This window comes from Mus caroli, unplaced genomic scaffold, assembly GCF_978045245.1.
Source record: "Mus caroli unplaced genomic scaffold, Mus_caroli_1 scaffold_7, whole genome shotgun sequence".
NCBI classification, from domain to species: Eukaryota; Metazoa; Chordata; class Mammalia; order Rodentia; family Muridae; genus Mus; species Mus caroli.
The window spans coordinates 95,069,368-95,097,079 of record NW_028227262.1 but is presented as its reverse complement, the minus strand read 5'-3'; the positions used below and the strand labels follow the sequence as shown (position 1 = coordinate 95,097,079).

General features: G+C 43.2%; 1 protein-coding gene across 1 annotated transcript in view; it reads right to left on the bottom strand.

The window, feature by feature from the left end:
• Cpvl (carboxypeptidase vitellogenic like) overlaps positions 1 to 27,712 on the bottom strand; it is a 104,274-nt gene that overhangs the window by 28,846 nt on the left and 47,716 nt on the right. Inside the window, exons 9-10 of the mRNA XM_029478808.2 lie at positions 26,198 to 26,296; positions 24,572 to 24,745 (exon numbers count right to left, since the gene is read on the bottom strand). Coding sequence (XP_029334668.1) covers positions 24,572 to 24,745; positions 26,198 to 26,296 — 273 coding nt within the window. The remainder of the gene's footprint in view (positions 1 to 24,571; positions 24,746 to 26,197; positions 26,297 to 27,712) is intronic.

The window sequence follows — 27,712 nt, the reverse complement described above, 5'->3', positions numbered from 1 at the left end:
TGAGGAAAGAGTACAACACTGAGAATCATTCTTCAGGGACTGCCTACTTTTATTTGCTGTTTTCTGTTTGTTTTTGTTTTTATTAAGACAAGGCCTCTCACTGGCCAAGAAGGAAGGCTAACTGGCCAGAAAGTCCCAGAAATCTTACTGTTTCCACATCCCCAGTGCCGGGATTGCAAATGTCTACTTTCCTATAGAGTTTTGGCTCATGTTGCCCTGAGGGCTATGGATGCTGAGGACTTTTTCATAGATTTCTTGGACATGTGTACCACTGTTGGGCATTATCTGTTCCATTCTTTTGACTGAACAATGATTGGATTAAATTTTTGATGTTTTAATTTTGGAGTTCTTTATGTAGCATAGATATTAATCCCCTGCCGGATGTATGGCTGGCTGACAGTGATTGCCTCCCATTCTGTAGGTCGTCCCTTTATTGTAATGGTTTCCTTTGATGTGCAGGAGCTTTTCAATGTTATGTGCCCACTGGTTATGTCTTGCTATTATTTCCTGTGCTAGTGGAGTCTGTTTCTGAAAGTCCTACATCCTGAAGCATTTCCCAGTGTTTTCACGTATGTAGTTTCAAAACTCATGCCTGTGGTCTTCCTGGGTTACTGTGGAATGCCATGAGCTGCTTGAGGAAAGGACTCTATGCTGTGTCTGCCCCACTCCGTACTTCCATGAAATCTACGGTTGCTTCCGGGATGGGGAGCCCACTCTTCAAAGTTTCTATACCGTGTTATGTGGAATCGCCTGCTGTTGTCTAGTCAGGTCCACTCTGACTTCTCTTGGTAACTGCTTTTGGTGCCCTGTATACACTGAACATGGCTCCTCAGAGACCATCTCCCTCTCTGCAGGAAGTACTGGTATATGAATTAGGATAAGAGGCTCAAAGCTCTTCACTTACAACTTGGCTGGTGGGCAAAGGGACACAGGGGACCCTGAACAGTGTACAAGCTCTCTGCCCTCTTTTGTTCCTTTCTTTTCTCTGTCCTTCATGTATTCTGAGAATTTTGTGACCTATTAATGTCTTTCAACCAATAATTCCATCTTTCCACTGCTAAAAACTGCAAAATCTAGATGCAAACAACACTGGACCAGTGCCATTTACGCCTGAATGCTGAAGCCAGGAGCACCATGATGTGAATGTTAACCTCTTGGAGACTCTGCATGCTTTTCTGGGCACAGACATGGTGACATCCACACAACAGAAGTGAGAATCAATGAGATGATTCTCTCAGAGCTCCCAGCATGAAACCTGATGTGCATTAGCTCAGAAAGTTTTGTCTCCCTCTAATCCAGTGTTTTGACTCCCTCTCATCCAGTGTGCTGATTACCTTACAATGCTCGAAAAGGCCCATGAAACACTTTTGTTTGTTTGTTTGGTTAGTTGGTTTGTGTCTCTCATTCTGGGTAGTTGTAAGCCACCATGGGTTGCTGGGATTTGAACTCACGACCTCCGGAAGAGTAGTCGGCACTCTTAACCACTGAGCCATCTCACCAGTCGCATGAAACACTTTTAAAGTAAACCTTCATGTTCTATGATGTTTTTTTCCATGAACAGGTCATGAAGGTGCCCAGCAGAGGTTTTTTGTTTTTGTTTTTTTAAAACATGTAATAAAAATTCATTTCAGATGAAATTCACACACAGATCCTCAGCAGGAGGCCAAGCAGCCAGGATAAATCTGTGTGATACACACACACACACACACACACACACACTAACTCTCCAGAGAACAATCTTCCAATACTTATTTTATGCACATTGCTTATAACACCTCAGTTTTTCTTGAAAAGTTGGAACTATAAATTATTAAATTATTAATACTCTAAAAGCACTTAAAAGTCTGGAATTCAACATCACAGGGAATTTCCCCCGCATTGAATACTATTATGCAACAGTGGTAAATGTCACAGAAGGAAGGAAAAAAACGCCTTCTTGAACAACATTAGAACACAGTTTTGTTCTGTCTTGGCAAGTATGCTAAGCATCTTATAGAACTCCCAGAAGGCCAGGGTTATTAATCCCATTTTAGACGCAAGGAGGCTAAAGTTCACATCTGCAGAAGCCCAAACCATGCTTCTCATAATCTTCTTTTGCAGTGCAACACTGCCAAAGGTCCCTATTTACAGATACAAAGTTAAAGTCACAGCAAATATATAATCCTTCGTAATGAGCCATGCCTGCTTGTAGCTAAGACCACGGGCCCTGCCTATGTTTGTACTCTAGCTCTGCACCAAATAGCAGATTCACCTCAACTAAGCTACTAGGCCTATCCACCAATATTTCCTCACCCATAAAACGGGGATGAAGGCACACAGGAAGTGGGAGAATCCTGTGGTCTGTGCACACAGTGCTCACAGCGTTCTAGGCATGGGGGAAAAATCAACAACACCATCTCAGTAATAATCTCATCACAGCCACCTTTGAAGCAAACTCCACACCATCTCAGTATTTTCCAAATGAAATGTGCAGCTAAGGCCATAAGAATTAGGATCTGACACAGCTGTGGTGGATAAACCACAGGATAACAGCCAGTAGAAGAGGCTTGTAAAGACCGCATGGAATGTGCACACAGGAGTCTTGAACTCTAGCAACCAGGCCATGTGCTCACTGGGTGAGCTTTGTTATGTCGCTAACTCATTCTCAGCCCTAGATTCTCCTGGTACAATAGAATATCTACAGCTCAGAGTTTGGGGGAGGGGGGAGGTGTCGTGTCATCCATAAAAGCTTCCTGTAATTTGAAGAGCAGGATTCTACCCATGCCATTGTTACTCCTTATCAAGTGCAAAGGCAAACTTTAAGTATGGATTTCTACTACAGGACAAAGGCCTGTCTGTATTGGGTGCCTGAGACCTGTATTCATCAGCCTTATGTGTGGCTAAGCAAGAACATGGGGCAGATTTCCATCACATTACAGCCAACCAAGAGGCAGAGAGCAAAGCCAGAATAATTACCTTCAAAGCCCCAGCCTACTGACTTCTGCCAGTTAGCTACCACTTCCTAAAGGTTCTACAACCTCCAAAATTAGTGCCACCAGCTACAGAGGGAGAGCATGAACTTGTGAGCGACATATCAGATTCAAGGCCCTGACAAATTCTAACCCACAACATCATACACTTAGAAGGAGGAGCCTTTGGATGCGACCAGTCATGAAGTTGGGCCTCTTAGCCATGAAAGGTCCCCAGGAGAGTTCCTCTTTTTTGTAAACAGGAGACGATACCAGAAAGGAGCAAGTTGTATTCCTAAGAGCACCCTGGCTGCAGCCAGCCACACTGGTATGCAGTCTCAGATGTTCAGCCTCCAAAACTGCAAAACAAAGTCCTATTGTTTTCAGATTTCCCAGTCTACCAGATATGCAATAGGAGCATAACAGGGAAAAAGGGAAGTACAACAGAGAAACCTGACCAACCTGGACTCCTCCTACCCCTTCGCCACAGACATGGCTCTACCTTCCCTAGTCCTCCCCCGTCTTCACACACAGACCTTAGGATGGTGGTCTCCTACAGACAGCATTAGTACTGGTAATGTTTTGTTATTTTTAAGAAAATAAAAACATGTGTTTGTCTATATCCATGTCTCTGTCTGTGAAAAAAAAAATCAATAGTCTCAGCCCAACCCAGCTCATTTATTTCTTCCCTTTCCTGGACCTGCAGGCAGTTGGGTGTCCCTTCCAGCTGGATGGAAGGGAAGTGGCCTTTTGTCTCTGATGGAGCTGAGAGCATTCTCACTTAGATATGCGAGGTGGTGTTTGTTTGATTGTTCAGTCAGCACATGCTGGTCCAACAGGCAAATATTTATACAGGCAGCTGAGGGGCCAAGCACCTGGGAACAGATAGAAGAAAGGGGTGACCCTTGTCCTGATGCAGCTGACTGGCCTAAACTTTGCAAAACAATGGTCAATCAGAAGAGGAGAGGCAAGCTTGCTCTTTCAGGCTTGATGTTTTCCTCAGAAGAGTGGCCAACACCAGTCAGTTTCACTCTGGCCTTTCTGAAGGGCTAGTCACTTTAATAAGTGACACCATAAACACTTCAGTTTCTCCAAGTACATAAATCAGCAGTTCCCTGGGGGAGTAAAGCAAGGGAGCTGCTTTCTCCTCTAAGGGGATAGTGGTCTTGTTGGATCTGTCTTAAGGTCATAGCCAGATACCTTTGCAGGAGCACCCCCCCCCACAGCCCCAGGAGAGCACCCCACAGAGCCATCCGGAGAGGCTCCATGCTCTCTCAGCCTAGACTTTGCCTCAAACAAATTAGGGGTGCCACAAGGCAACCAAGATAGAAAGAGAGATGTGTGCTCTTAACATAGCCTCTATAACCGAGAAGGGGCTTGAGTCAGAACTGTATACAACCGTTCATTTTGTTATGTTTTCATTGCCACAAATATAAAAGAGTAAGAGAAAATAAATGACATGAAGCCCGCTTACAGACTTAAACTTTACCAACAGACAACCCAAAGTTCTCTCCTCTTGTTCTGACCGCCTGTCCCCTCGGTAGGAAATTTACAGAAATGTTGCTGGAGGCAGCTTGGGCCTCTTGGTCGAAAGGAAAAGCAAATTGGTCTTTTGTGTGAAGGGAGGGTTTTTGTTGTTGCATTTTTCGATGAGAGATTTATGCTTGCATTTTGGCCCATTCACAATACATCATAATGCTTTGCAGACAAACTTATGCTCTTTTCCCAATGATCTAGTGACCTTAATCTCTAACATTTTGTGGTTTCCTGTTTGGGGAAATGATTGAACAGAAGTCTAAGCTATTCCAGGCTGCAGAGCGTTCCCAGTGGGCCACTATCTGTCTTACTTTTGAGTATCCTCCTGTTCACTAATCAAAAAAAAAAAATCTCATTTAAAAGAAACTTTCCCTACAGATGCTAAATCATCGAAACTCCTGCAATTCAGTTCTCCAGGATTCCTTTTTTGGCTGCTTTTCTTATCATTCTTCTATTGCAGTCTCTAAGGCCGCTGGCGATTCTTTCTGCTTGAAGCAATTAGCAGGACCCACTGGTGCCTTGCCTCTTAACAGAGAGAATTAATTGAACTAATATCCAGCTCAACAAAAGACGATTCCCAAAGGTTTCTTCAAAGGATCATCCCCAAAGCTTTCCCAAACACCAAGAAGCAAAAGAAAAACTCGAATTCAGCTAAGGAGTACAACATTTAAGAACCATTCCGACTGGAGGCGGAGCTAGTACCCTTGCTTGGACAAAGGCTTGGCTCCAGTGGTCAGATTGGCTCCCAATCTTGGCCCTTCTCCTCCCTCAGTTTTACAGGGACTCGGGGGTGCATTACACAGAAAGTCTGAGTCCCCAAGGTTACCTGGAAAGGTCTAAGTCAGAACAGCAATGTGACTGTTGAGTGACACAGTAGTCAAATCTTCAATCAGGCCATTCTTGAAATGAGAGATTTTGCAAAGGAGAAGACAAAGAGGCAGGGAAAGTGAGCCTGGAATACCTACTCTCTTGCCTGCCATTCTGCCACTGGCTGGTTTTGCCAAGAAAAATGAAGAAAAGTGAAAGTGACCAACAGGCCCAAGGGGGTGTCCAGTGGTTACACAAACAGTACCTCTCAGCTGAAAAGTGATTGCCAATGCTCACAAGCTCACACTAAATCACAGAGCTGCATGCGAGGGGAGGGGAGTGAGAAGCAAAGCCAACTTGAACGCATTCAGAAAGCCAGCATTCCAACACAGGGGTCTTACCAACCACCTGGAACAGCACAGTACAAAAGTTGCTCAAGAGTGACCTGGGGTTAGGTTGTTCTGCTAAATTTGAATATGAAAGTCCTGGGGGTCCTTTCTAAGGGACATTTTCTCTCCTTGTTGATCACTTATTTCTCAAGAATGTCCACTGACCATTATCGATAAATGCATTTGAATGTGCAGGACACATCCCTAGAAGGGAGCCCCCGAAAGGGGTGTCTTTCTTGTTACCAGAGGGCAGCCTCAAGGTCATATTCAAAGGCCAACTCCAAGGGCTACAATATGCTTGCCAGAATCATTACCCTTCTAAAAGGAGGCCAAGGAGCCAATTTCTTTCCACATCATGAAATGCATTTAATTAACATGTATGAATTTGCACACAAACTAGTCAACCAGAAACAAGCCTGCTCCCGCCCCCAAAATGCTTAAATTTCTAGGTAGTTAAATTTGTAGCACCAATCTGGGCTGTTAATAGAGTAGTTGGTGAGGTGCTGAAAATGTGTCCAGTCCAAGCTCTGTAAGTCCAACATACACAGAACTTTGAGCATTTTATGCAAAGTAACCAATGTAAAATACCTCACTGATTTATTATTTGCTACAATCCAATGTAACATTTTATGTGTGTGTATGTATATATGCATGTATATATATATATATATATATATATGTCCATATTAACATTTTATAATTATATAGTTAGGGTCAGTCTATTACCAACATTGATTTCATTGCTACTCACGTTTTCAGTGAGCCTCCTGGAAAATGTAAAAAATATGTGTGCCTCACAATCTATTTCAGTTATGAGGCACTAGTGTGCCTTGTGTTATGTTTATGCTGTCAAGAACGGATTTCTCCACCATAGCTGCCAAATGACAGAAGTAGCTTTCAAGGTCAGCCACTCTTGACTGCAGTCTGCAGTGTCATCAAGCTAGATAGAGTAAGGCACCTGGAGACATGGCACTATAGGGGCACAGCTGATACTCCAAACTATGTCTGCCAACGTGGAGTACATGAGCTGCACATGCAGACACACACACACACACACACACACACACACACAAACCTCACCCTATCGACTCCTCCTGATCCTCTGTCATTACCACTATTCTCAGATTCAAAAGTAATAGTATTGCTTGCTGGATGTGGAGAGGCTTGCCTGGGGTGGTGTAAGGAGCAAACCCACAGTGCAGCTTTGGGAAGGGAGGCCCACTTCCCAGCTAGTTACCCCCGGTGCCAGAGGACAGCAGCATGGCTTTGCTGGGGGAGAAATCCTAAGCAGTCTGTAAGGGACATCAACAGGAACACTGAAGCCCTCAAAAGTCAAGTTGTAAGGAGATTGGAAGGGAGTTTGTTCAGTGTTCGGTGAGCAGAGCGTTCCTGGATTGCAGACCACCAGGGACTCTGGCTTGCCCTTTGTCACTGTCTTCTCCCATGGCACTCTTGCCTTTCACTTTGAGAGGATATAGTTCTCTGTGAATGGAGATTGCTTTGTCCTCCTTGACAAGGGGACTGAGCAGGAGAGCCAGGAGGCATTCCTCCAAAGAGCCAGGGGTGGGGGGCACTTCCAGGAGTCCAGTTCCCATCTGGAGAGATCAGTCTCTAGAGCCCACCCAGGAGGGCAGCAAAGTTAAGGAAGCCATGCTAACTTCACAGAAGAAAGCAAGTAGCTGATTTTTCCTTATCAAGGAGACAGTTTTTATCTCCACCGGAAAACCCAGTGTCAGTCAGGTACAAGAGCCTCTTTCCCACCCTCTCAAAGGCGCTATTCATCACCATAACCCTATTAGCTTGCAATTAGGTTGGGGTGGCTCACTTTCTTTAAAAGTACAGCTCCCTCATTTGGAGAATAAAGCATCCATTTCCCCATTCTTTCTAGAAAATGTCAAACAGGCTAAAAAGACGGCACGAATCACTGTAACAAATACAGAGACTGTCCGGAGGATGCAGAGACAAATTGAGCAGCAGACTGATAAGAGACCGTGGGGGAATAGAACAGGAAAATCAGGCCAGGAAGGTCAGGACCACATCCCTAAGGGTTCAGCTTTCATTCAGTCACGTGTCATATAGGAATCCTGCCCTTGGCTGCCTTGACAGTCCTCTTGTGACAAGACTTGTTTGCAGTAACAATAGCACCACAGTTAATAACAGATTGACCCACGGCAAGGGCAAGGTTGAAAATCTCCCACAATATAAGCTGGGCAATTCCTTCAATAAAATCCTCCTAGGAAGAGCCCTGTAGGTTGCTGTTGTGGCTTCTTCCTGGTGTAGTAGGAAGTATAGGAAGCCTGTTTCTCTCCCCATTTATAGACCAGAGCCAGCTGCCACTGAATTAAGTTATGGGTTCTCAGAAGAAGGAATACAGGGCTGAGTCAGACTGAATGAAAAGTAGTTCGCATAATGATGGAGGTGATGTTGACAGTGGTTGATGATGGTGGAGGTGGTGGTAGTGGTACAGGGGGAGGTGATGGAGGTGGTTGAGAGGATGGTGATGGTGGGGGTGGAGGAGGAGAAGGAGGAAGAATAGGAGGTGGTGGTGGAGGAAGTGGTAGGGATAGTCAGGGTAGTGGAGGAAGAAGAGGAAGAGAAGGAGGAGGAGATGGTGGTGGTAATTGTGGTAGAGGAGGGGGTTGGAGGTTATGGAGGTGTAGGGGAGGGAGGTGTGGTAAATGGAGAAATGGAGAATGCAAACAAAACACAGGCATTGGCTTTGCATCCTGACTCTAGACTAACAGAGCCTAATAGTACCCCAATCTAAGCATTAAACATGAGTAAGGATTTTTTTAATGACATTTTACTGTCTCCTTCTCCATTTCAGGGGGTGGTGTTAAACATTTCTTTGAGATCCACTGAATTCCACCAAATGGTCCAGTCCTTTTGAACATCTGCAGCATCATTTTGCGAAACCCCTGACCCTTCTCACACCATCTTTGCAAAGTCATCTGACAGAGTGGCCTCTTTGTAGCAGTTGTCTTTCAAGGCCACTGGATTTAAATAAGCACCTCTCAGTTAGCCAGCCACCAGCTCTCTGACTCCACAAAACAAAGTCTGTTGTTGTCTCCTATCTTTCCAAACTCCCCTCACTCTGCCACACTTGGGCTATCCTAGAGTTGCCCCTAAACAACATACTTTTTGCAAAAAAAAAAAAGTTTTTACTTTTCTTGTTGTCCTAAACAATATACTTTTAAATTTTTTCTTAGCATGAAATATGTTCAAACAACAAAGTAAATCTCTAGCAAAATGGCAGTGTTCACCCAACAGAGCAACTTAACCAAACTATTCCGCGGTAAATCTATGGTCGGATGGCTTGATGCAATGAGAGAGTAAGATTGCATGCTGGCTTGCAAAATCTCGGGCATTTCATGATACTTAAATTTAGAGACCGGCCATGAAAAGATGCTGCTACCTACATTTAGGTGACATCGTACTATTTCACAGCTATGTGCGTTCTCTGCCAGTTGTTCACTGGCATGGTTAAGGATTAAAAAACAGTCGCAAGGCCTGAAGATGCCCCTCACACAAGGCATTCATTCGTTCAGCTCATCACAGTCTTTGCTTGGCTTTGTGACCAGCACAGGTAAGCTGACTTCACAAGGAGCCAGCAGGAGGAAGTGGCTTCTGTGCCTACACTATTTTTATGTGACTCTAAAGGGACAGTTGCTTGTCGGTGATAGGCTACGCTGAAGGTATGAGGAAAGAATGTCCCTGTCCCATGATGAGCGTCCTTCTCCTCCATGACGGTTCACTGGAAGTTACCTTCTTGTTCCTGAAATTTCTCAGGGAAAAGTACTGACATTGTCTTCATTGTCTTCAGAAGGCATAGAGAACGGGGTTCCCATCAGTTTAAGGTCAATAACGTCTGCTCCCCTTTCCCCCACCCCACCTCCCCTCTGGCTCAAAAATGCCTGGATCCAACCAACAATTGAAGAACTGGGCTGATTTAAATGTTTTTCTTGGTTGGCTCTGTCATTCATCAGACCCAGACTCCTGGCCCCAAGTACCATTAACATGTGTCACTAGAAGATGTTCTGAAGGAAATATAAACAATTAGAATGAGTGCTAAAACAAGCTAAACTAGGAAGATGTAGCCTTTCAACTTCTAAGTCACGTTCATTAATCGGAGCCTACTCAGCTAAAGGAAGCTCTATCGAGAGCCTCGGTAAGTAAATAAAACACTGGGTCTGGGTGTTAAGCTTTCAGTTTGCTAGTGAAGCTGAGAAATGTTAGGACCCTGAACTCTGAAGATGCAATTAAGGGACATTTAATGAGCTGTAGAATGATACATGACAGGGAAACGTAACTTTATATTTACAATTTCCTGACTAGATGAACTTTTAAACACAGCACATTAAGCCCTATCCTGGGGCCACTTAGCTTTTAAAAGCACAAGTGTATGTTAGTGAGAATGTCCATTTAGCTAAGATACCTTCTCAAACACGGTCACTGCTGGCTGACTTGCAAGAGGCAGGTTCTCATTCAAGGGCAATGTGTAGGATCGAGCCCCACTGGCTTGGTTGTAGCCATTTGTAGCTCCTGTTTGTTGAAGCACTGATTTCACACAGAAGGGTCACATGGTCAGGGCTGCCCTTGGATATGCTGCCCATGCACTTTTTAGGGAGATGAGAACTACGGCCAGATGAAGGGAAGCTGAAAACATTTTCATACCTTTTCTGGTAAAAACAGCACAAGGAAATGTCTTTTTATATAAATAAAGAATCAGGGGACCGGGGAAACTTTCCAAGGAGCTGAAGTTTCAAGCCTACAGCTCTATGGGATGAATATGGGTTGTGTTTCTTAGATTCTAGAGACATGTTATTTGCTGGCCACCAATTCTATTATTTTGAAATTGGCATACAACCCCTAATCTATATTTACAAGAATATTTACAGCCGGGCGTGGTGGCGCACGCCTTTAATCCCAGCACTCGGGAGGCAGAGGCAGGTGGATTTCTGAGTTCAAGGCCAGCCTGGACTACAAAGTGAGTGCCAGGACAGCCAGGGCTACACAGAGAAACCCTGTCTCGAAAAACCAAAAAAAAAAAAAAAAAAAAAGAATATTTACATTTGACTTTTTTGTAAATGCTGTTGAACTAAGGATGGGGGATCACATATATAATCTAATCAATGGTAATTAAGGTGGCAAATAATTTGTGCTTACCATTAACTGTCTACATGAACAGTCCACCTTTCTTCTTTCTGTTACTCCACCCTTTATTTCCCTCCTTCCTTCTTGCTAGGCGAGGCAACTAGGGACACCAGTGCCTTTAATGGGGCTGGCCATGGCTGGGTGATTCGTAAGCTCCCCCAATGCTCCAAATGTAAAGGGAGTCTCGAGAGCCACAGCTGCAGTGGGGGCCGAGCTTTGGGGCAGCAGGAAAGAGAAGATTAAAGGAAGCAAAGTGTATTAGTGACATCTGCGCTCCATCAAGACTTTTATCGCTTCCTTTGTTCCCGTGACAATTCTTTTTCCATCTATTAAGGGTTATTGAGTTGTCTGCCATGCACCTGGTCCTGGACCAAACTATGGATCTAGAGTAGTGAACCAGGAGGTACACAGCTGCCCGGAGAATGCTTATTTTCTATGAGATAAAATACATTTTTACCGGTCTGAAATAAAAGGGAAGGGGTATTTCAAATTCCAAGAACTTTGACTTCTGACCCTGAATGATCTTTAACACTACCACCAAGACGATGTAATAGCGTGTAATTTACAGGGCTAATCACAGGCCCAGCACTTGGCTGACAGAAGCAAGCACAAAAGATCATGCTCATAGCTTTCTGATCTTTGGGATTATGGGATCATTTCGTATTAGTTAGGGAAGGTGTCAGAATTTGCTCTACGGTAGATCAGGGTCTTTTCTCCACCACAGTCTCATAATTCTTTGCATCAGGTTAGGATCTCAGCACATTTTCCCACAAAGCAGCCCAAATGTTTACAATGGTGTAAATTAAATCTTTGCAAAATAGTATCAAATGTGCCTTCATCAAATTCATTCACACACACACACAACACATACACACATACACACTGGGTGTGTGCTTGCATATGTGTGTAATACATGCTGAAGAATACCTAGTATCATAGCTTATCTATAAGTTTAGAAGCCTAGTATAAATCATCTGCTGGGTCCATTGAACTCTGCATCCAGGAGGATGCAGCCCTGCCCACTGAGCTCATGAGCATGGCCTGGTGGGAGGCTCCATCTCCACCCATCATTCTGGCAAGGACTACACAAGAGGGGCTCCAGGCTTGCCTACACTTTCTTAGAGTTAAAAACATCTAGAAGTGGGACTAGAGAGATGGCTCACTGGCTGCTCTTCCACATGTCCTGGGTTCAATTTCTAGCAACCATATTGTGGTTCACAACTATCTGTAATGGGATCTGATGCCCTCTTCTGGTGTGTCTGAAAACTGCAACATTGGACTCACATAAACAAATCTTTTTTTTAAATCTATGGGACCTCAGCCCTGCTTCTGAAGATGGTAGAGTCAGTGTACCAGGGAAGCTTCAGCCTCACCTGAGGTCAGCATACCAATGAGGCTTCGACTCCACCAGTCACCCTAGTGAGGACTGTACACCGTGAGGCTTCCATCCTATCATTGCCCCAGGGCACAAGGTGCCCGTGCACCTGGGAATCTCTGGTTCTACCCATTGTCCAAGCGAAGAGTGTGTGTCCATGAGGCTCCAGCTCTGCCTCATGCATCATACCAGTGCATGTAGTCAGTGTACTCCTCCCGTTGGCTTAATGACATCAGCATACCCATAAGGCTTTGGTCCCAGTGTTCACAGGGTTCACAGAAGGACCAAGCCCTACCTGTCACCCCTGAGAGGATTATAGGTCCATATGGCTTCAAAGTCACTCATTGCTCTAAGGAAGACTATGCACCTATCAGAGTCTAGCTGATCAGGGTTCTCAGTGGGGGTGGGGTGGGTGGGGCGCTCCTCAGGTGAGTCCGATGATAACAATAACATAATGTGGACATACTAAAGAAAACCCAAAAGTGAAATACTAGAAATGAAAACTGCAGGAGATCAAATAACTCTGCTGAAAGGCCTCACTAGCAAACTGGAGGATGGCCAGAAAATACAAGGTGGAAGACAAGATGGGAATATTGATCATGACAACAAGGAGGAAGATAAATTAGTAAGAAATGTGTCAAGATATTTGGGAAACTATGAAAAGATCAAATCAAAGAATCATGAGCATAAAAGGAAGTATTCTCTTCCAAAGGCAAGGAAAACATTTCAGTGAAATGATTGCAAGAATACCCCCAGTACCCCGAAACTAGGGAAAGAGAGGCCTTTTGGGATATAGGGGGCATTCAAAATGCCAGACAGACAAGATCAGAAAAGGGCTGCCCCTCATTACTTTAGAATTAAACTATTAACTTGTGTAGGAGAAAGCGCAAGCATGAGTGGCTGACTGGCCTACTTGGCACACTGTGCTTCTAAATAAGAAGCATTGCACACCATGCTCCTGAAGTCCAAACACTGAGTTCTGAAATAGCCAGAGTAGCTTGCCGTTGGCCTGCAGAGGAGTCTGCACTCTCGGGTCTCCTCTAATATGCTTTTTCTGCATAGATGCCCTGGTGGTCTGAGTGCTCCCTATCTAATCCAAGGTATTGTGCTTACCGACCACGGTCATAGGCTATGTCAGTGGTTCCTCGTGTGCAATAAGCATACTCTGTTCCTTGAAAGCTTCTCTGGAGTGGTTTAAGTTTACTGATCCACACGCATTGCTGTCTTGTCAGGGGATGCCCCTTTAACAGGGGCATATGTAGAACTACAAAATTCTTGAAAGTGGCAAGCGAAACACCAACTCACATGTAAAAGGGGATCTACCAGAATAACAGCTCACTATCAACTGAAACTTTAAGAGTCAAGAGAGCTTGAAATGATGTGTTTCAGGTTTTGAAAGACAACAGCGAGGATTACCCCACGATAAAAATAGGATTAAGAAATCCGTGCCCACTAAGCCTACAGAAGATCCTTGAAGACTGAAGAGAAAGGCAGACACATCCATGAGGCTACAGGGAAGAGTAAATCACTCTTGAATAACACTTAAACAAACAAAAAAAAGGAGTAGGAAGACTGACTACCACCCACTCCCACTCCAAATGACAGGAAACAATATGCAGCTTTCAATACTAACTCTGAAGAGTGATAGTCTCAGTTCCCCCATCAGAAGACAGAGACTAACAAGTTGTTGTAAAAGGTAACAGACTGGATATGTCCCTACAGAGGGACAGCTAAGTACCTAAAGGTATTGGCTGACAGCCTGGTAGCCTTGAGTTCAATCCATAGAACCCACATGGTAAAAGGGAAGGACTTCCTCCCACAAGTTGCCCTCTTACCCATCCACAGAAGCTTGGCACCCCCACCCAGCAAAATTAATTTTAAAAAAATCAACAGTAGGATTCATCTATTTGTTGTTGCCAAGAAACAGATCTCATCACAAAGGACAAATGCTTCCTTAGGGTGAAAGAGGAGGTAAAAAGCCATCCCAAGCAAATGGACCCAGGAAACAAGCCAGTCTTGCTGTTCTAATATCTGACAAAATAGACTTGAAACAAAAACTAGACAGAAGAGATAAATAAGGTCACTTCATACAGCTTCAGGGGAAAACCCATCAAGAGAACACTACAATTCTGAGCACACATACTGATCACGGGTGCGCCTGATCTCATAAAGCAAATGTTACTAACAACACAGATCAACCTTAACACAGTAATCATGGTAACTGTGATGCCCTACTCTTCACCAATAGACAGCCCATTATCTTGTCATAAGAAAAACAGAAAGTCCGGTGTGGTAGGTGCTGTAATCCCAGAAGCAGAAGCAGGCAGGTCTCTGTGAGTTCAACACCAGCCTAGTTTACTTATAAAGATCCAGGGCAGTCAGGGTAACACAGTGAGACCCTGTCTTATTAAAAACAAACAGACAAATAAAATACAGTAATAAATTGAAATAAACAGAGAAACAGTTAATGGTATCATGGGTCAAATGGACTTAACAAGTATTCCAGTGTGGAGCACACACTGTTCTCAGCAGCCCTGGATCACGCTCTAATTAGATCATATCTTAAAACACAAAGCAAGTCTCCACATACACAAGAAAACTGACACAACTTCTTGTATTCTCTTTGTCTGGAATGCAGTAAATTTCCAGATCATCAGCAAGGGCAACTACAGAGCATGCACAGAATCTCAGAGATGAGATAACACTGTTGAACGGGTGCTTGAAGAAATCAAGGAGAAAGTCAATACATTCCTAGAAACTGAAAATAACAACACCACAAACTAAAAAAAAAAAAAAAACCCTACAGTCTTAAGAAGGAAGCTTATCACAGTAAGTGCCCATGTTAAGAAATCAGAGAAATTGCAAATAGGTAACTTATTTATATAGCCTAGGGAACTGGGAAAACAAGAAAAACCAGGCCTCAAATCAGTAGAAGGAAAGTAATAATAAGATCAGGACAGACATTAACAATGTGGAAATGAGAAAAAAATCAATGAAACAGAGAGTCAATTCTTTGAAAAAATAAATTAGATTGACAAAGCCTTAGCCAAGCTAAACAAAAGTCTCGAGTGGACAAAATTAGAGATGAAAGTCATGAAAGATGCTGATGAAACTCAGAACTCACTAGGACACACCTTTAAAAGCATATATTTTATAATTCAGAAAATCTAAAACAGATGGATGGTTTTTTAGATGAAATGATGTCCCCAAACCAAACCAAGACAATTTAAAGTGACCTCAAGCAGTGAGGCCAATATCAAAAACAATTCTTCCACCTAAAAGTAACTCACCACCCAGATGGATTCATGGCTGGACCCGTCGGACCTCCAAAACCTAATACTAATGCTGCCCAAGGAATCCCATAACATAGAAAAGGAAGGCACACCACCGAATTCCTTTGACAAAGCCAGCGTTGTTATTATAAAGAGACAGCAAAAAACAAAACAAACAAAAGGCCTGAAGATTAATCTCCCTAAGGAACATAGTTGGAAAAAAGTCAACAAAATATTTGCAAAACACTTTCAAAAAAAATTGTTCATCATGGTCAAGTTCATTTGATTGTTGACATTTCGTACAGATTAACAAATGCAACACATCCGCAAGTGGACTCAAAGACAGATAGTACAAGGCCCTGTCGATAGATCTGCACCGATCAGAAAAGGTTTTGAACGAAGTCCAACATCCTTCTGTGACACCTCTATTACTACTGGGCTAGCCCATGGATTCTGTATCTTACAACAGAGATATCTGTGTATCCCTGTTTATTGCTGCTCTGTTCATAATGACAAGGAAAAAAGATCTATCAGCAGATGAATCAATAATTATACACAGTGAAATTTCACTCAGCTACAAAGAATAATTAAGTTATAAAATGTCCAGGAAAGTAGGTAGAACTGTAATTTTTCTATTGGGTGAGTTAACACAGGCTCAGAAAGGAAAACACAGAATGCTCTTTCTCATATGTGGATCTTAGCTTTGTGTGTATGTGTGTCAGTCTGTGTGCGTGCGTGTATGTAGGTACAACAACAAGGCACGCACAATGAAAGAGCTCAGAGATCAAGGAGAATTTGCCCAAACCAGGAACTGCAGGCCTTGCTGGACACCATGGAGAAAATGCAGACAACCCCGAGAGCTGATAAGACACTAGCATGAACTGTGGAAGGAACACTTATGCTCAATTGTTCAAAGACAAACCAGTAAGTGGACAAGAAAATCAAGATGGAAAGTTCTCCAAATCTTGGCCCTGTCGTTCCCCTGTACTGGGGCATATAAAGTTTGCAATACCAAGGGACCTCTCTTCCCAATGATGGCTGTCTTATGCTACATATGCAGCTAGAGACACGAGCTCTGGGGGTACTGGTTAGTTCATATTGTGGGTAGGGAGCAGGGCAGGGGGAGGGTATAGGGAACTTTCGGGATAGCATTTGAAATGTAAATAAAGAAAATATATAATAAAAAAAAGAAAGTTTTCCAAAGACACAAAAGCAAGTAGAGGAAAGAAATGCAAGGCGGCCAGCACCATCAGTCTTGAAGCAAAACTAACCCAAGGCTTCCCTTCCACCCCTTCTGTTCTGCCCTCAGTGATTTTGCTGAGACGCGTAGTAAACATCATTTCTGCAACAATTATTTCATTCTCCTTAAAACTGGCCGCACCATATTTTAAAGATACTTTTACATTATTTATTTATTTATTTTCTTGGTTGGGGGACAGTGTGCACATGTCATGGTGTGTGTACATCTGTGTCTGTATTTGTCAGTCTGTGTGTATGCCAGAGGAGTGTGTGTGTGTGTGTGTGTGTATGTCAAAGGACAACTTGCGAAGTTGGTTATCTTTTTCCACTATGAGTGGCCTAGAGACTGAATTCAGGTAGACAGGTTCGGCTGAACAATCATTTTTACCTCCCGAGTCATCTGACTGGCCAAGCTTCAAGATACTTCGTAGTTTCTTACTTATTTTGTAATTCCATTTTACATATTTATGTATACAATATACAGTTATTTTATAGTCTGTGCATCATATTCCCCGCATCTCAAGCTTCTTGACTCTGTACATCTGTCAGTTCTATATGGTGGCCTGTTTATTTGTGTTAAGTGATTTTATTTTTAAATTATTGACTATGATGCTCACTATTTATTGTCAGTTTGACTGTGTCTAGGATCACCTAGGAGATCATCATCATATCTTTGATGAAGACGCTTAACTAAGAAAGGGAGACCCATCCTGAATTTGGGTGCCACCAGCCCATATGCTAGGCTCCTGGACTGAATAAAAGCAAAAAAAGGAGAAAGCCAGGTGAGTGCCATATTTCTCTGTTTTCTGATGCACGCAGATATGAGCAAGGTCCAGCTACCATGGGACAAGCCACTTCTGACACCAGGCTATTCTTGACATGACGAGCACGTGAGGAGCCTAAAGAAGACACCCTTTCTCAAGGGACTTTTTGTCAGGTATGTGGTCACGGAGCAAAGAAACCTACAGAATGCATGAAAGTACACTTTTACTAAGTTTAGCTAGGAAAAATCCAAGAGACAAATGTCCCTCTAGGTTTTGGGTTGAGTCTGCTGGTTGAGTGGAAACCACCAGCATGGGGGCAGAGTAGATGCTTCATACCACCCAGATCAGGTGTCAGGCCCAAGGGTAGCAACCACACTCCATATGGGCCCAACATCAGGGCCCCAGGTTCAGACCTGTATCCCTAGGATTCTGAGTCCTCGGGATTCAGACTTCCAGTTTTCTGGTGTTGTCTTTGCTCTACATCTGCATGTGTTATGACTGTACTTGTACCTGGGAGTTCGCAGTGCTTATTTTATAGGTAGCTATCTAGTTTTCTCAGCATCATTTATTGAAGATTAACCTGATCCTTTGACCTGCCTTCACAACTTGTCAAAGAACATCTGACTGTATTTACACCAATCTACTTCTGAGTTCTATTCTATCCTATAGATCTATTTGTCTAGTCTATTGCCCATTTTATAGGAAGTCTTCATAAGTCCTCCAACATCCTCCATCTTTGATATTGTATTGGCTATTATGACTCTTTTAACTTTTCATATAAATTTTGGAGTCAATTCATCCACACGTACAAAATAAGTAGCTGACAGACTTTGACTGGGGAGAAATTTAAACTATGGATCACCATGCAAAGTGCTGACGTCTTGGTAACATAAACTCAGCCTATGCACGAACAGGCACATTTCTCTATTCTGTGTTATTTATATCTTTCACCAGTTTTGTGATTTCACATTTCACTAGATCTACACCTAAGTTTCTCATTATGTATGTTTGTTGACATAAATAGTACTGTTTTGATTTCAGATTGTTTATTTATTATCAAATTGTTTATTTTATATCATTAAAAGTAATCAACTCCTGTGTATTTATCTCATATCCTACAACTTGGTCATGCTTATCCAAGGAGGTGTGTTTTGTTTTGTTTTGTTTTTGTTTGTTTTTAAATTGATTCATTTGGACTTGCTACATAGACTATGATATTTATCATCTGGCTCTTTTTTCATCTTTTATCTCTTTGTTGTTGTTATTGGTGGTGGTTTGGTTTGGTTAGGTTACGTTTGTTTTTTTGTGTTTGGAGACAAGGTCTTTCTGTGTAGCCCTGGTTGGCCCAGAACTTGCTATCTAGACCAGGCTGGCCTCAAGCTCACAGAGATCCACCTGCTTCTGTCTCCCAAGTGCTTGAATTAAAGGTGTGCCCCTTATGCCCTTCTCCCTTTCCTTTCATAGAGCTGCATTTTCCACAGAATGTTTTGTTCTTCCTCTTTAAAAACCTTATTAAATGTTTCTTGCAGTGCAGATCAACTGACAGCAAATTCCTTTCCTTTCTGTTGTCTCAGAATGCCTAGCATATATCTGCCTTGTTTATTTGTTTTCTGTGTATCCTGTCTGATGGTCTCTGAGTGATTTACAGACAGCATTGATTTGCATAAATTTCCTCTCATTAACTGCTTGCAATGCTTCCGTTGCTTTTTAAACATTCTCCCTGTGGTCATATCAATGCACAAAAGACACTCTTCTCTTTCTCTTGTCACTTGGAAGCTGTCCTGTGGAGTAGAGAAGCTGTTTGTTCTGTTTTGTGTGTTGGTGTTTGCAGTTCCTCATGCTATATCTAAAACTTACTGATTCTCTCCTTCCTCAGCAGTACCCAGTCCGCTTACAAACGGGACAACACCATTCTTAATGTCCGTGATAGCATCTTGATTACAAACATTTCTGCCTTTGCTCTCCGAATTTCCACATCTCCATATCTAGTATCTACCTGTCTGTACATTTTGTTGTTTTCTAGGAGGTGCTAATCAAGTATCTTCTGTTTTGTTTTAAAATTCCTCGTCTGGAATGTTGCCATTCTTGGCGGGTCTCATTCTGGGTCTAAGGAGGAGTATCCAGTGTCTTCAAACCACACTTGCCAAGTCTTGTTGAAAGGTTGGCACTTTGTACTTGGGAGTAAGAACTGCAAAAAAAAACAGTTCAAGATAAGCAGCTGAAAGACTTGAAATGGAAGCGCTTCACAGTCGCTATCTCTTGGGAGCCTGTGCTTACAGACTTCAAACTTCTCAGAACTGTGGGCCCTTTTTTCAACTTTCTGATGGGGGTAGGACTCTTCATGCAGGTTTGATCATTTCCCAGGTCAGTTGCACACATTTGCCATTCTGTACTAAAAACAAGCTACAGCTTCCATCCATCCATGCAGATCCGGAGGCGACAATGTGCTGCAGGACCAGTGGTTAGGGTTATTGCATTTTGTGGTTTAACATCCATTGAAAAATAAAACACACAACTAGTCAACATTTAGAGTATTGTCATGTAAAGATGGCTTCCCAGCTGCCTAATGAAAGTAGATCAAGAATGTTGGAGGTAGCCTGGGCTGAGCACTAAAATCTGTTAGGTTGTATTAAATGCATTTTCAACTAGTACTATGTCTAACCTACCATGCTTTGGTGGGTGGGGGGATGGGGATGGCATGCAACCTCACCTTATGTAAAGCACCAGCAGGCTATGATCAAACTCCAGTAGGTTTGGTGCCGAGAAAGCAGTTGATCTCCTTCCTGGGCAGATCTTGTTAAGATCACGTTATTGGGCAGGGTTTGCAGTGTTTCCCTGCCCTTCTTATTGTCATAAACGTCAGGGAGATGCCCCCAATAGTCACTCGAGAACTTAGATGAACAGCTGCCCAGCTTGATTGGGTTTCCAGTGCTTTGACTTCTATACTCCTTTTACCAGCCTCCAGCCACATGCCAATCACAGTTCCATTTCCTCCTGGGGCTCTGTTTCTACAGAGGTCCTCCTCCTTCTGAGGTTGTGTTCCAGACAGGCAGAGATGCTTCTCTGTATTTGCCTCCAGTGTGGAGTACTGTGGCTTGCTCTGTGACCTCATTTTATTCACAATTTTGAGAAGAGCTTTCTCCCTGTATGGATGGTATGGTGACTTCTAAACTCCCCAAGTTCTAGACAAGAAAATGGAAATCTGTAAGGCCTTTTCTGCTTTTATAATTTGGGGGGTTTCAGGTATAAGCCTGTGTATGTAAAGAAGGGGGGTGAGAGGGAGGGAGGAAGGAAGAGAAGGAGAGAGGAGGAAGAAGAGGAGGGGAGGGAGAGAGGGAGAGAGGGATAGGGAGAGAGAGGGGGAGAGGGATGAGGAGAGAGAGAGAGAGAGAGAGAGAGAGAGAGAGAGAGAGAGAGAATGAATATGCACGTGAGTGTGTAGGTCAGTAAATAACCCCAGGAGTTAGGCTTTGACTTCCATCTTTTTGAGACAGGGGCTCTTTGTTGCCGGCTGCATACTCCAGGCTAGCTGATACACATGATTCTGGGAATCCTCCTGTCTCTCAGTCCCATCTTGCCATAAGAAGACAGGGCATGCATAAAAGAGGTTTCAGAAGGTGTGTGTGTATTCCAGGTCCTCACGCCTACCCATGAATGACAGATCTTTATCCACTGAGCCATCTCTCCAGCCATCTCATGTCACCGCTTCACTTTTATGAATAGCTGGTTCTTAGATACTTTAGGTAAAAGTTCTTGGTAATAGGTTATGATTATGAACATTTCTATCTATATTGTAAATATAATCTCTCTTAAACCTCACGGAAGCTGACCTTTTTCTCTCCCATTGTATAATCAGTAAACTAAAGAGTTAAATAGTCACTCCAAAGGAACAGCCATGAGATCAAGTTCACTGTTTTACCTGACCCCTGAGTGTGTGCTCTAGGCCACCATGGTCTTTTATTACACAGCCCCTAAAAATTCTGACAAGGTTCTAATGTGATTTAATCTTGAAGAAATTCAGGTCATTGTCTACCAGCTTACTCTAACTGTACATATCTCAGTTTACCATTCTACCATCCAACATCTCAGTGTCTGCATTGTCCACAAGCCTTTGCAAAAGCATGGCTGTGCTTGATGTTCACATACAAACCCATAGAAACACCATCACAGACACTTCTGAAGGCCTTCCTCATTCTATCAGAGGTACTGCACATTGCCTCAAGTGGACAGAATACTGGGAAAAGACTCCTGAGATTTTTATGAATAGAAATAGGCTTACTACTTTCTTACATAAATATAATTTTAAGGGCAATAATGTCTCAAGCCAAGCTACGTTGTTCTGATTCAGTTATAGACTCATTGAGGTTCACCATCAAGAGAAGACGAGCCAAGAGTAATCACTGCCAGGAGGGTTCTACCAGTTGTCTGCATGAATGCCTGGTCTGTTCCTCGGCCTCCCTGTTCAGTTGGCATTCAGACTGACTGTACAGTTTGTTCTTTCTTTATTGCAACATGCATTATCTACAACACTAAACGGTTTCCTTTTGCTGGAGATTGATAATAAAATCCAAGCATACCGAGAATATTTATATTTCATTGGAGTTTAAATTTGAGGGTGCCAAGGTCTTCATATTTCTGTCTTTTCCCCAAATTACATATGTTGGTACCTAATCCCCAATGTGGAGACGTGGAAAGTAACTGAATCATGAGGGTGAAGCTTTTGAGAATGAGAGTAAAACTTTAAAGCAGTGTTTCTCAGCCTGTGGGTCACGGCCTTTTGGAGGGTTGAAGGACCCTTTCACTGGAGGATCCCATATCCAGATATTCTACACATCAGATATTTACATTACAATTCATAAAAGTAGCAAAATTATAGTTATGAGGTAGCAATGAAAATAATTTTATGGTTGGGGGCCACCACAACATGAGGCACTGTATTAAAGTGCTGCAGGTTTAAGGTTACGAAGGTTAAGAACCACTGCTATAAAGGGATTCCAGCCTCTTCTGCCATGGAGGACCCTGCATAAAGGCAATAGAATGCCGACTCCCACTCCCATCACAGAACTCTCCCCCGACGGCTGGGCCTGGTGCTGTGAGCGGTAAGCTTTTGTAGAATGGCGTTACCTACTCTAGTATTTGTCATAGCAGCCAAGAAGATTGAGACAGCTGATTTTGGGTTGTAGATGCAACAGACGGAGATGCTGAAATATTCTAATGTCCTCTAGTCAGTGTGTTTCCCTTTAGCTTCCAGTGATCAGCTTGAAGTGATGGTCAGCCTTGGGAACATTGTATCACCAGGAATGCTGAGTGTTCCACCCCAGTGTCAACTGCTTTAGAAAGGACTCACTTTCCAGGGTGTGTGTGTGTGTGTGTGTGTGTGTGTGTGTGCACGCGCGCGCGCACACATCTCAGAGCCCAAATCAAGAACCACTTTGGATTTTGTCATGATAGCTAACTTTTTATGTCTTAAAACACAAGTGCTAAGTGCTTTTTGGTTTAGTAAATCGAGGATGATAAATACCTAGTTTGTTATGACAGGTTTCCTTGGTATATCTTTGGTATAGCTAAAGTTTCTTTTATTTATTCACTAGACATAGACAAGTGCTTTGAGGCTGCACCTACATAGGTATCAAGTATCCAGGATGGCAGCAGTGTGTCCTAAGGATCACAAAAGGAGAACACACTCAGAGAGGAGGCTAGGCTAAGAGCAGACAAGCATCATAGTCTCTCAGCAGAGCCCAAAGCGAGGATGGCTGAAATCCTGGCCTGATGTAGTGAGGCTCCTTCTTCCCTAGAATGTAGGGTCTCCTCATGTTCTGCAGGCTAGCCCATTTTACACAGGTGTTAAACCCTGTGTACTAGAACCAGAAAAGGCGAGCTTTCCCTGGGAATACTCTAAAACACAAGCTGGTGAGTAAGTGTTTTAGCTTTCTATACTAGAGTGCATGCTGCATGCCGAGAATCTCCAGGGCCATCCCTAACATAGACATCATAGAAGCATATGTTCCTCATGTTAGAAAGAAACTGGAAAGGCTTATGGATCTACAGAAGCAGTATGTGGACAACTTATGAGTGGTGAAAATTGCATAAATGTGTTGAAGACCGGACTTTCTTGTCTAAACCATACAAGGTGCCTTACAGAGCACTGGGTGTTGGGCTTTTGTGCATTTCGGGTACCACTCTTGCCTCAGTGGGCACAATCCTTCATCACTTCTGCACTCACCCTCCAGAGTTGCCCCACCCATGGGCCATGCCTAGGACCAGAGTTGGGTGAAGAGAGTCATAGTAGGAAAGGAGCGACACACAGGGGAATTTTTGTCAGATCGCCTGCTCTGAGTACCCTCCCTGATAATGGGGGTCGAGGGACAGCTCACTGTGACTTCCGCCAGGGCTTCCTATGGCCAACTAGCTGGGACATGTAAACCCTAAACATAGTGCCTGTTCAGCATGCTTTGCTCTGTTCAGAATGGAGTCATTGCTTACTCTAATACAACAGCCTAAAAGGGCTGGGCTCATGGCAGATCTGAGCAGGACGATCCCCAATGAAAGCCAATGAGAGCAATTCCTAAGCAGACGCACTCCTGGATTAACTGTGATGAGGCTGCCGTTCACATCATAGAGTAAACAACAAGGACAATTGATTGCTATGCAAGGCTAGACATCTTCTTGGCTTTATTTCCTTTAACGAAATAAGTATAAGAGCTTTACTCAAGGAATTTAATTTTTAGGAAACTATTAAAAAGACAAGTCAAACCGGGTGTGGTAGCGCATGCCTTTAATCCCAGCACTCGGGAGGCAGAGGCAGGCGGATTTCTGAGTTCGAGGCCAGCCTGGTCTACAAAGTGAGTGCCAGGACAGCAAGGGCTACACAGAGAAACCCTGTCTCGAATAACCAAAAAAAAAAAAAAAAAAAAAAGACAAGTCAAAGGAATAAAATTAAGAAAGCTATTTCTATTTTATAAATAGAATAGGTGATATCTTTTGAAAGGAGGAAGTAAAGTAGGAAATAAAAGGAATTTCCTTCTTTCTGCTCACGGTAGCCCAGGAGTTTGGGGTAGATCCCTGTCTCCCACGGCCCCCGGCTCACCTTGTAGTAATTCATGATCTCAGACAGCCAGGGCTTCACCGACTTCACTGTGTCCTCTCGCAGGTGCTTCTCCACCTCAGCCCCGTCACTGAAGTTCTGGTTTCCCACATGAATGGCTTGTCTCACTTGGGGGAGCATCAAGAATTTTGCAAAGTAACTTTGGTCCTTGGGTTCCTGCCAGAAGACACATGGCAAAGTGTCATGGAGGAAGATGCCAGGCACAGCCCACTGGGAAAGCTGAGACTCCCTCACAACACACAGCACAGTAAACAGGCCTAAACTGTTAACTTTTCCTCAGGCTTGATATGTTAATGGGGTGACCCAGGTCAGGTAAATGGGACCCTCTCATAGGCTGAACACAGAGAATCGCCTTCGTTTGCAGTCAATATCCAATTTGCCCAAGAATGGATTTTCTTTCTCAGACACTAATCCTTTGCAGTCTGCCTTTTAACTAGCCAGCTCATTGGAGAGAGTGTTGGAGAAAGGAAAGAGGTAAGATTATGTGAGGTAGTCACCCCATGACCTTGGCTCTAAAGAAGAAGGTTAAATGGCTTTTAAGGGACCAGGAGCGGCATAGTGGTCTAAAGCCATTGTCTCTACTTGCCGTTTTCCACCGTTCATTAATATCTCTCTGTCTCACCCCGACACAATCAACTGTTTATAATTTAAGGGGTAATTATATCACAGGTCTAAAACTGATACTTAATAAAAGACATAAAACAAAAGTTACCTACAACCCTTATCAAAAAACAAACAAAAAGGAATAAGTATTCTATGCTTCATTGGCCTTTTTTTTTTTTTTTTTTTTTTTTGGCTGTGAATACATTACTTTCTTAAAAAAAAAAATGCATCCTAATCACAAATTCTGCTTCTCCGTTTCCTGCCATGTTTTGTTATTGGTAGAATATAAATCCAAAACCACAGGGCTGGGAATCCCACCAAAACTGACTTCATATTTTACTTACAAATAGCTCATAAATAAGTCAATTTAAAAACTGAGTGTACTGCGCCGTTCAGTAGACAAAGAGTCCGCACATCCAAACTGCCAAGTTGGCTCTCTCTGTCTCTTATTCACTTAATTCTACACAGAAGATGTCAACTCTGGCCTACTTTTCTGAAAGGAGCTACTTGAATACTTTAGAAAGTGTTCCGGAGGGCTTGAAGTGGGGGCTGCCCTGAAGGCTCCAAACACCTTAAGTTAAAAGTAAGACAAGGCAAATATTTTCAGGAAGGTTGGGTCGTGCCCATTACCTAAGCCATCTTAAGTGCAGAACAAAGAATGTGGATGCTTACAAGAGACTCATAGATGGAAGCCTAGACCCAGAGCCCTGGGCTGCAATCCTAGCCTGAATCCTTCACACAACTCCCTACCAGGAACAAGGTCTAGTAGGGATACTGGGCTAATCAGACACCATTCTGGGTTACCAGGAACATCACATAATATGGATGTCGACCAAACAAGCCCAGTAGGAAACAACCCCCACAGGTCAGGAGATGAAATTATTCAGCAAATGTTAGGCGTGGTCATCTCCTTTAAAATGAGCTATATTTTTTCAATCAGAGGCAGTTTGGTTTTGCTAAAGTTTTAAGCACACATTACTACATCCTTTAAATTGTGGCCATTACCGTGCACTGTAAAATGTTGTAGTAATTGGTACATCCTGTCACATTCTGGAAGAAAGATGAACCCGTTGTTACGTCTCCATCTAGCAGCTTATCCAGGATCTAGGTCAGAGAGGGAGAAAGAGAAGGACAGTGACAGGGAGTGGCACCATGCACAACTGTCGTTATATCATTACAGTCAGGACATTTTTCATTCTTTTTAAATGATGTATGTATCTATATGTGTGTTCCTGTGTGTGCACATACACATTCACATGCATGATAGACATACGCATTGTGTGCATATAGGTGCATGTGCCCACATATAGAGGCCAATGACAAACTATCATCCCTTGGGCATACTGGACTCCTCATCACAAGTCCTTGCCACTGTGCCCAAGCCCTTGCTTTACTTGGGTTATGAGGCTACAATTGAGGTCTTTGGGCTTGCATGACAAACACTCCACCAACCAAGCTACCTCTCCAGCCCTTATATTTTAAAATCGTTCTCATTTTACTTTCATTTGTAGCAGGCAAATGCCATCCCTCATAGAATATATATTCTAGGGACACAAATAAGCATGGTGAAGCAGATTATGTCGGGTGTTAGAGTGGTGTGTGCATCAGGGAATGGCAAAGAGAACAGGAATGGGAGGTGTTATGGGTGTGTGTGTGCCTGTGTGTAAGGGACCCTGAAAACAGAAGTGTCACTTAGAAGATGACATTCAAATTATGACCCATTGGCTGGAAGAAAGCCAAGAATATAGACAATCAGAGAAAGAATACCGCAGGCAGAAGATAATAAAACCAGATGCTTCAACTTGGGGGTTTGCCTGGTGAGAAAGGCTGCTTTCACATGGCCCCTGGTCACACTCACCCATAGTGTGAGCAAAGAGGGCATGGGTTGTGGGCTGAGAGTCAAGGAGCTGGTGGAGTTCAAGGTCTTGGAACTGTTGGATGGTATCTATGGGTTCAGTTACCAGCAGGGAGGAGTGGTCACCATGGCTGTTTGGTTTTCTCCAGCTGTATGCTACCAACATGAAGGCAGCAAAGATGCAGCATCAGCCACGACTGTAGCTTAGCCAAAGATGTTGAAGGAAGTATCTGTGGAGTTTAGCAGCTTGAATGTGTGACCCAGGGTTTATGTTGGATAATCAGAGAAATGAAGTCATGGGGCTTAGGGTTCATGAGGAGATGGTGGCTCAATAGGCTGAAAGGTACCAGAGCTGCACAATTGTGCAGTTGGTTCATTAACACAAGTGAACCAGAGGGATAGGGTATGGCAACTGAATAAAGGTGATCCAGCTTCAGATTGTGGGTGATGGTTCTGGAAAGATTTTGTTTGGCTCATTCACTTGGTTGTGTTTGTTTATTTATTTGTTTTTAGTTTAGTTTGATTTTGTAGCGGGAATAAGCAACACATGGGAGAACAAGATTGCAGGGGGAAAAAAGCAAAGGCTGAAGGACAGAAGAACTGAGTATTGAGACACCATCCACACGGTCACCAGGAATTTTGATGGGAGTGATGGAGAATGTGAA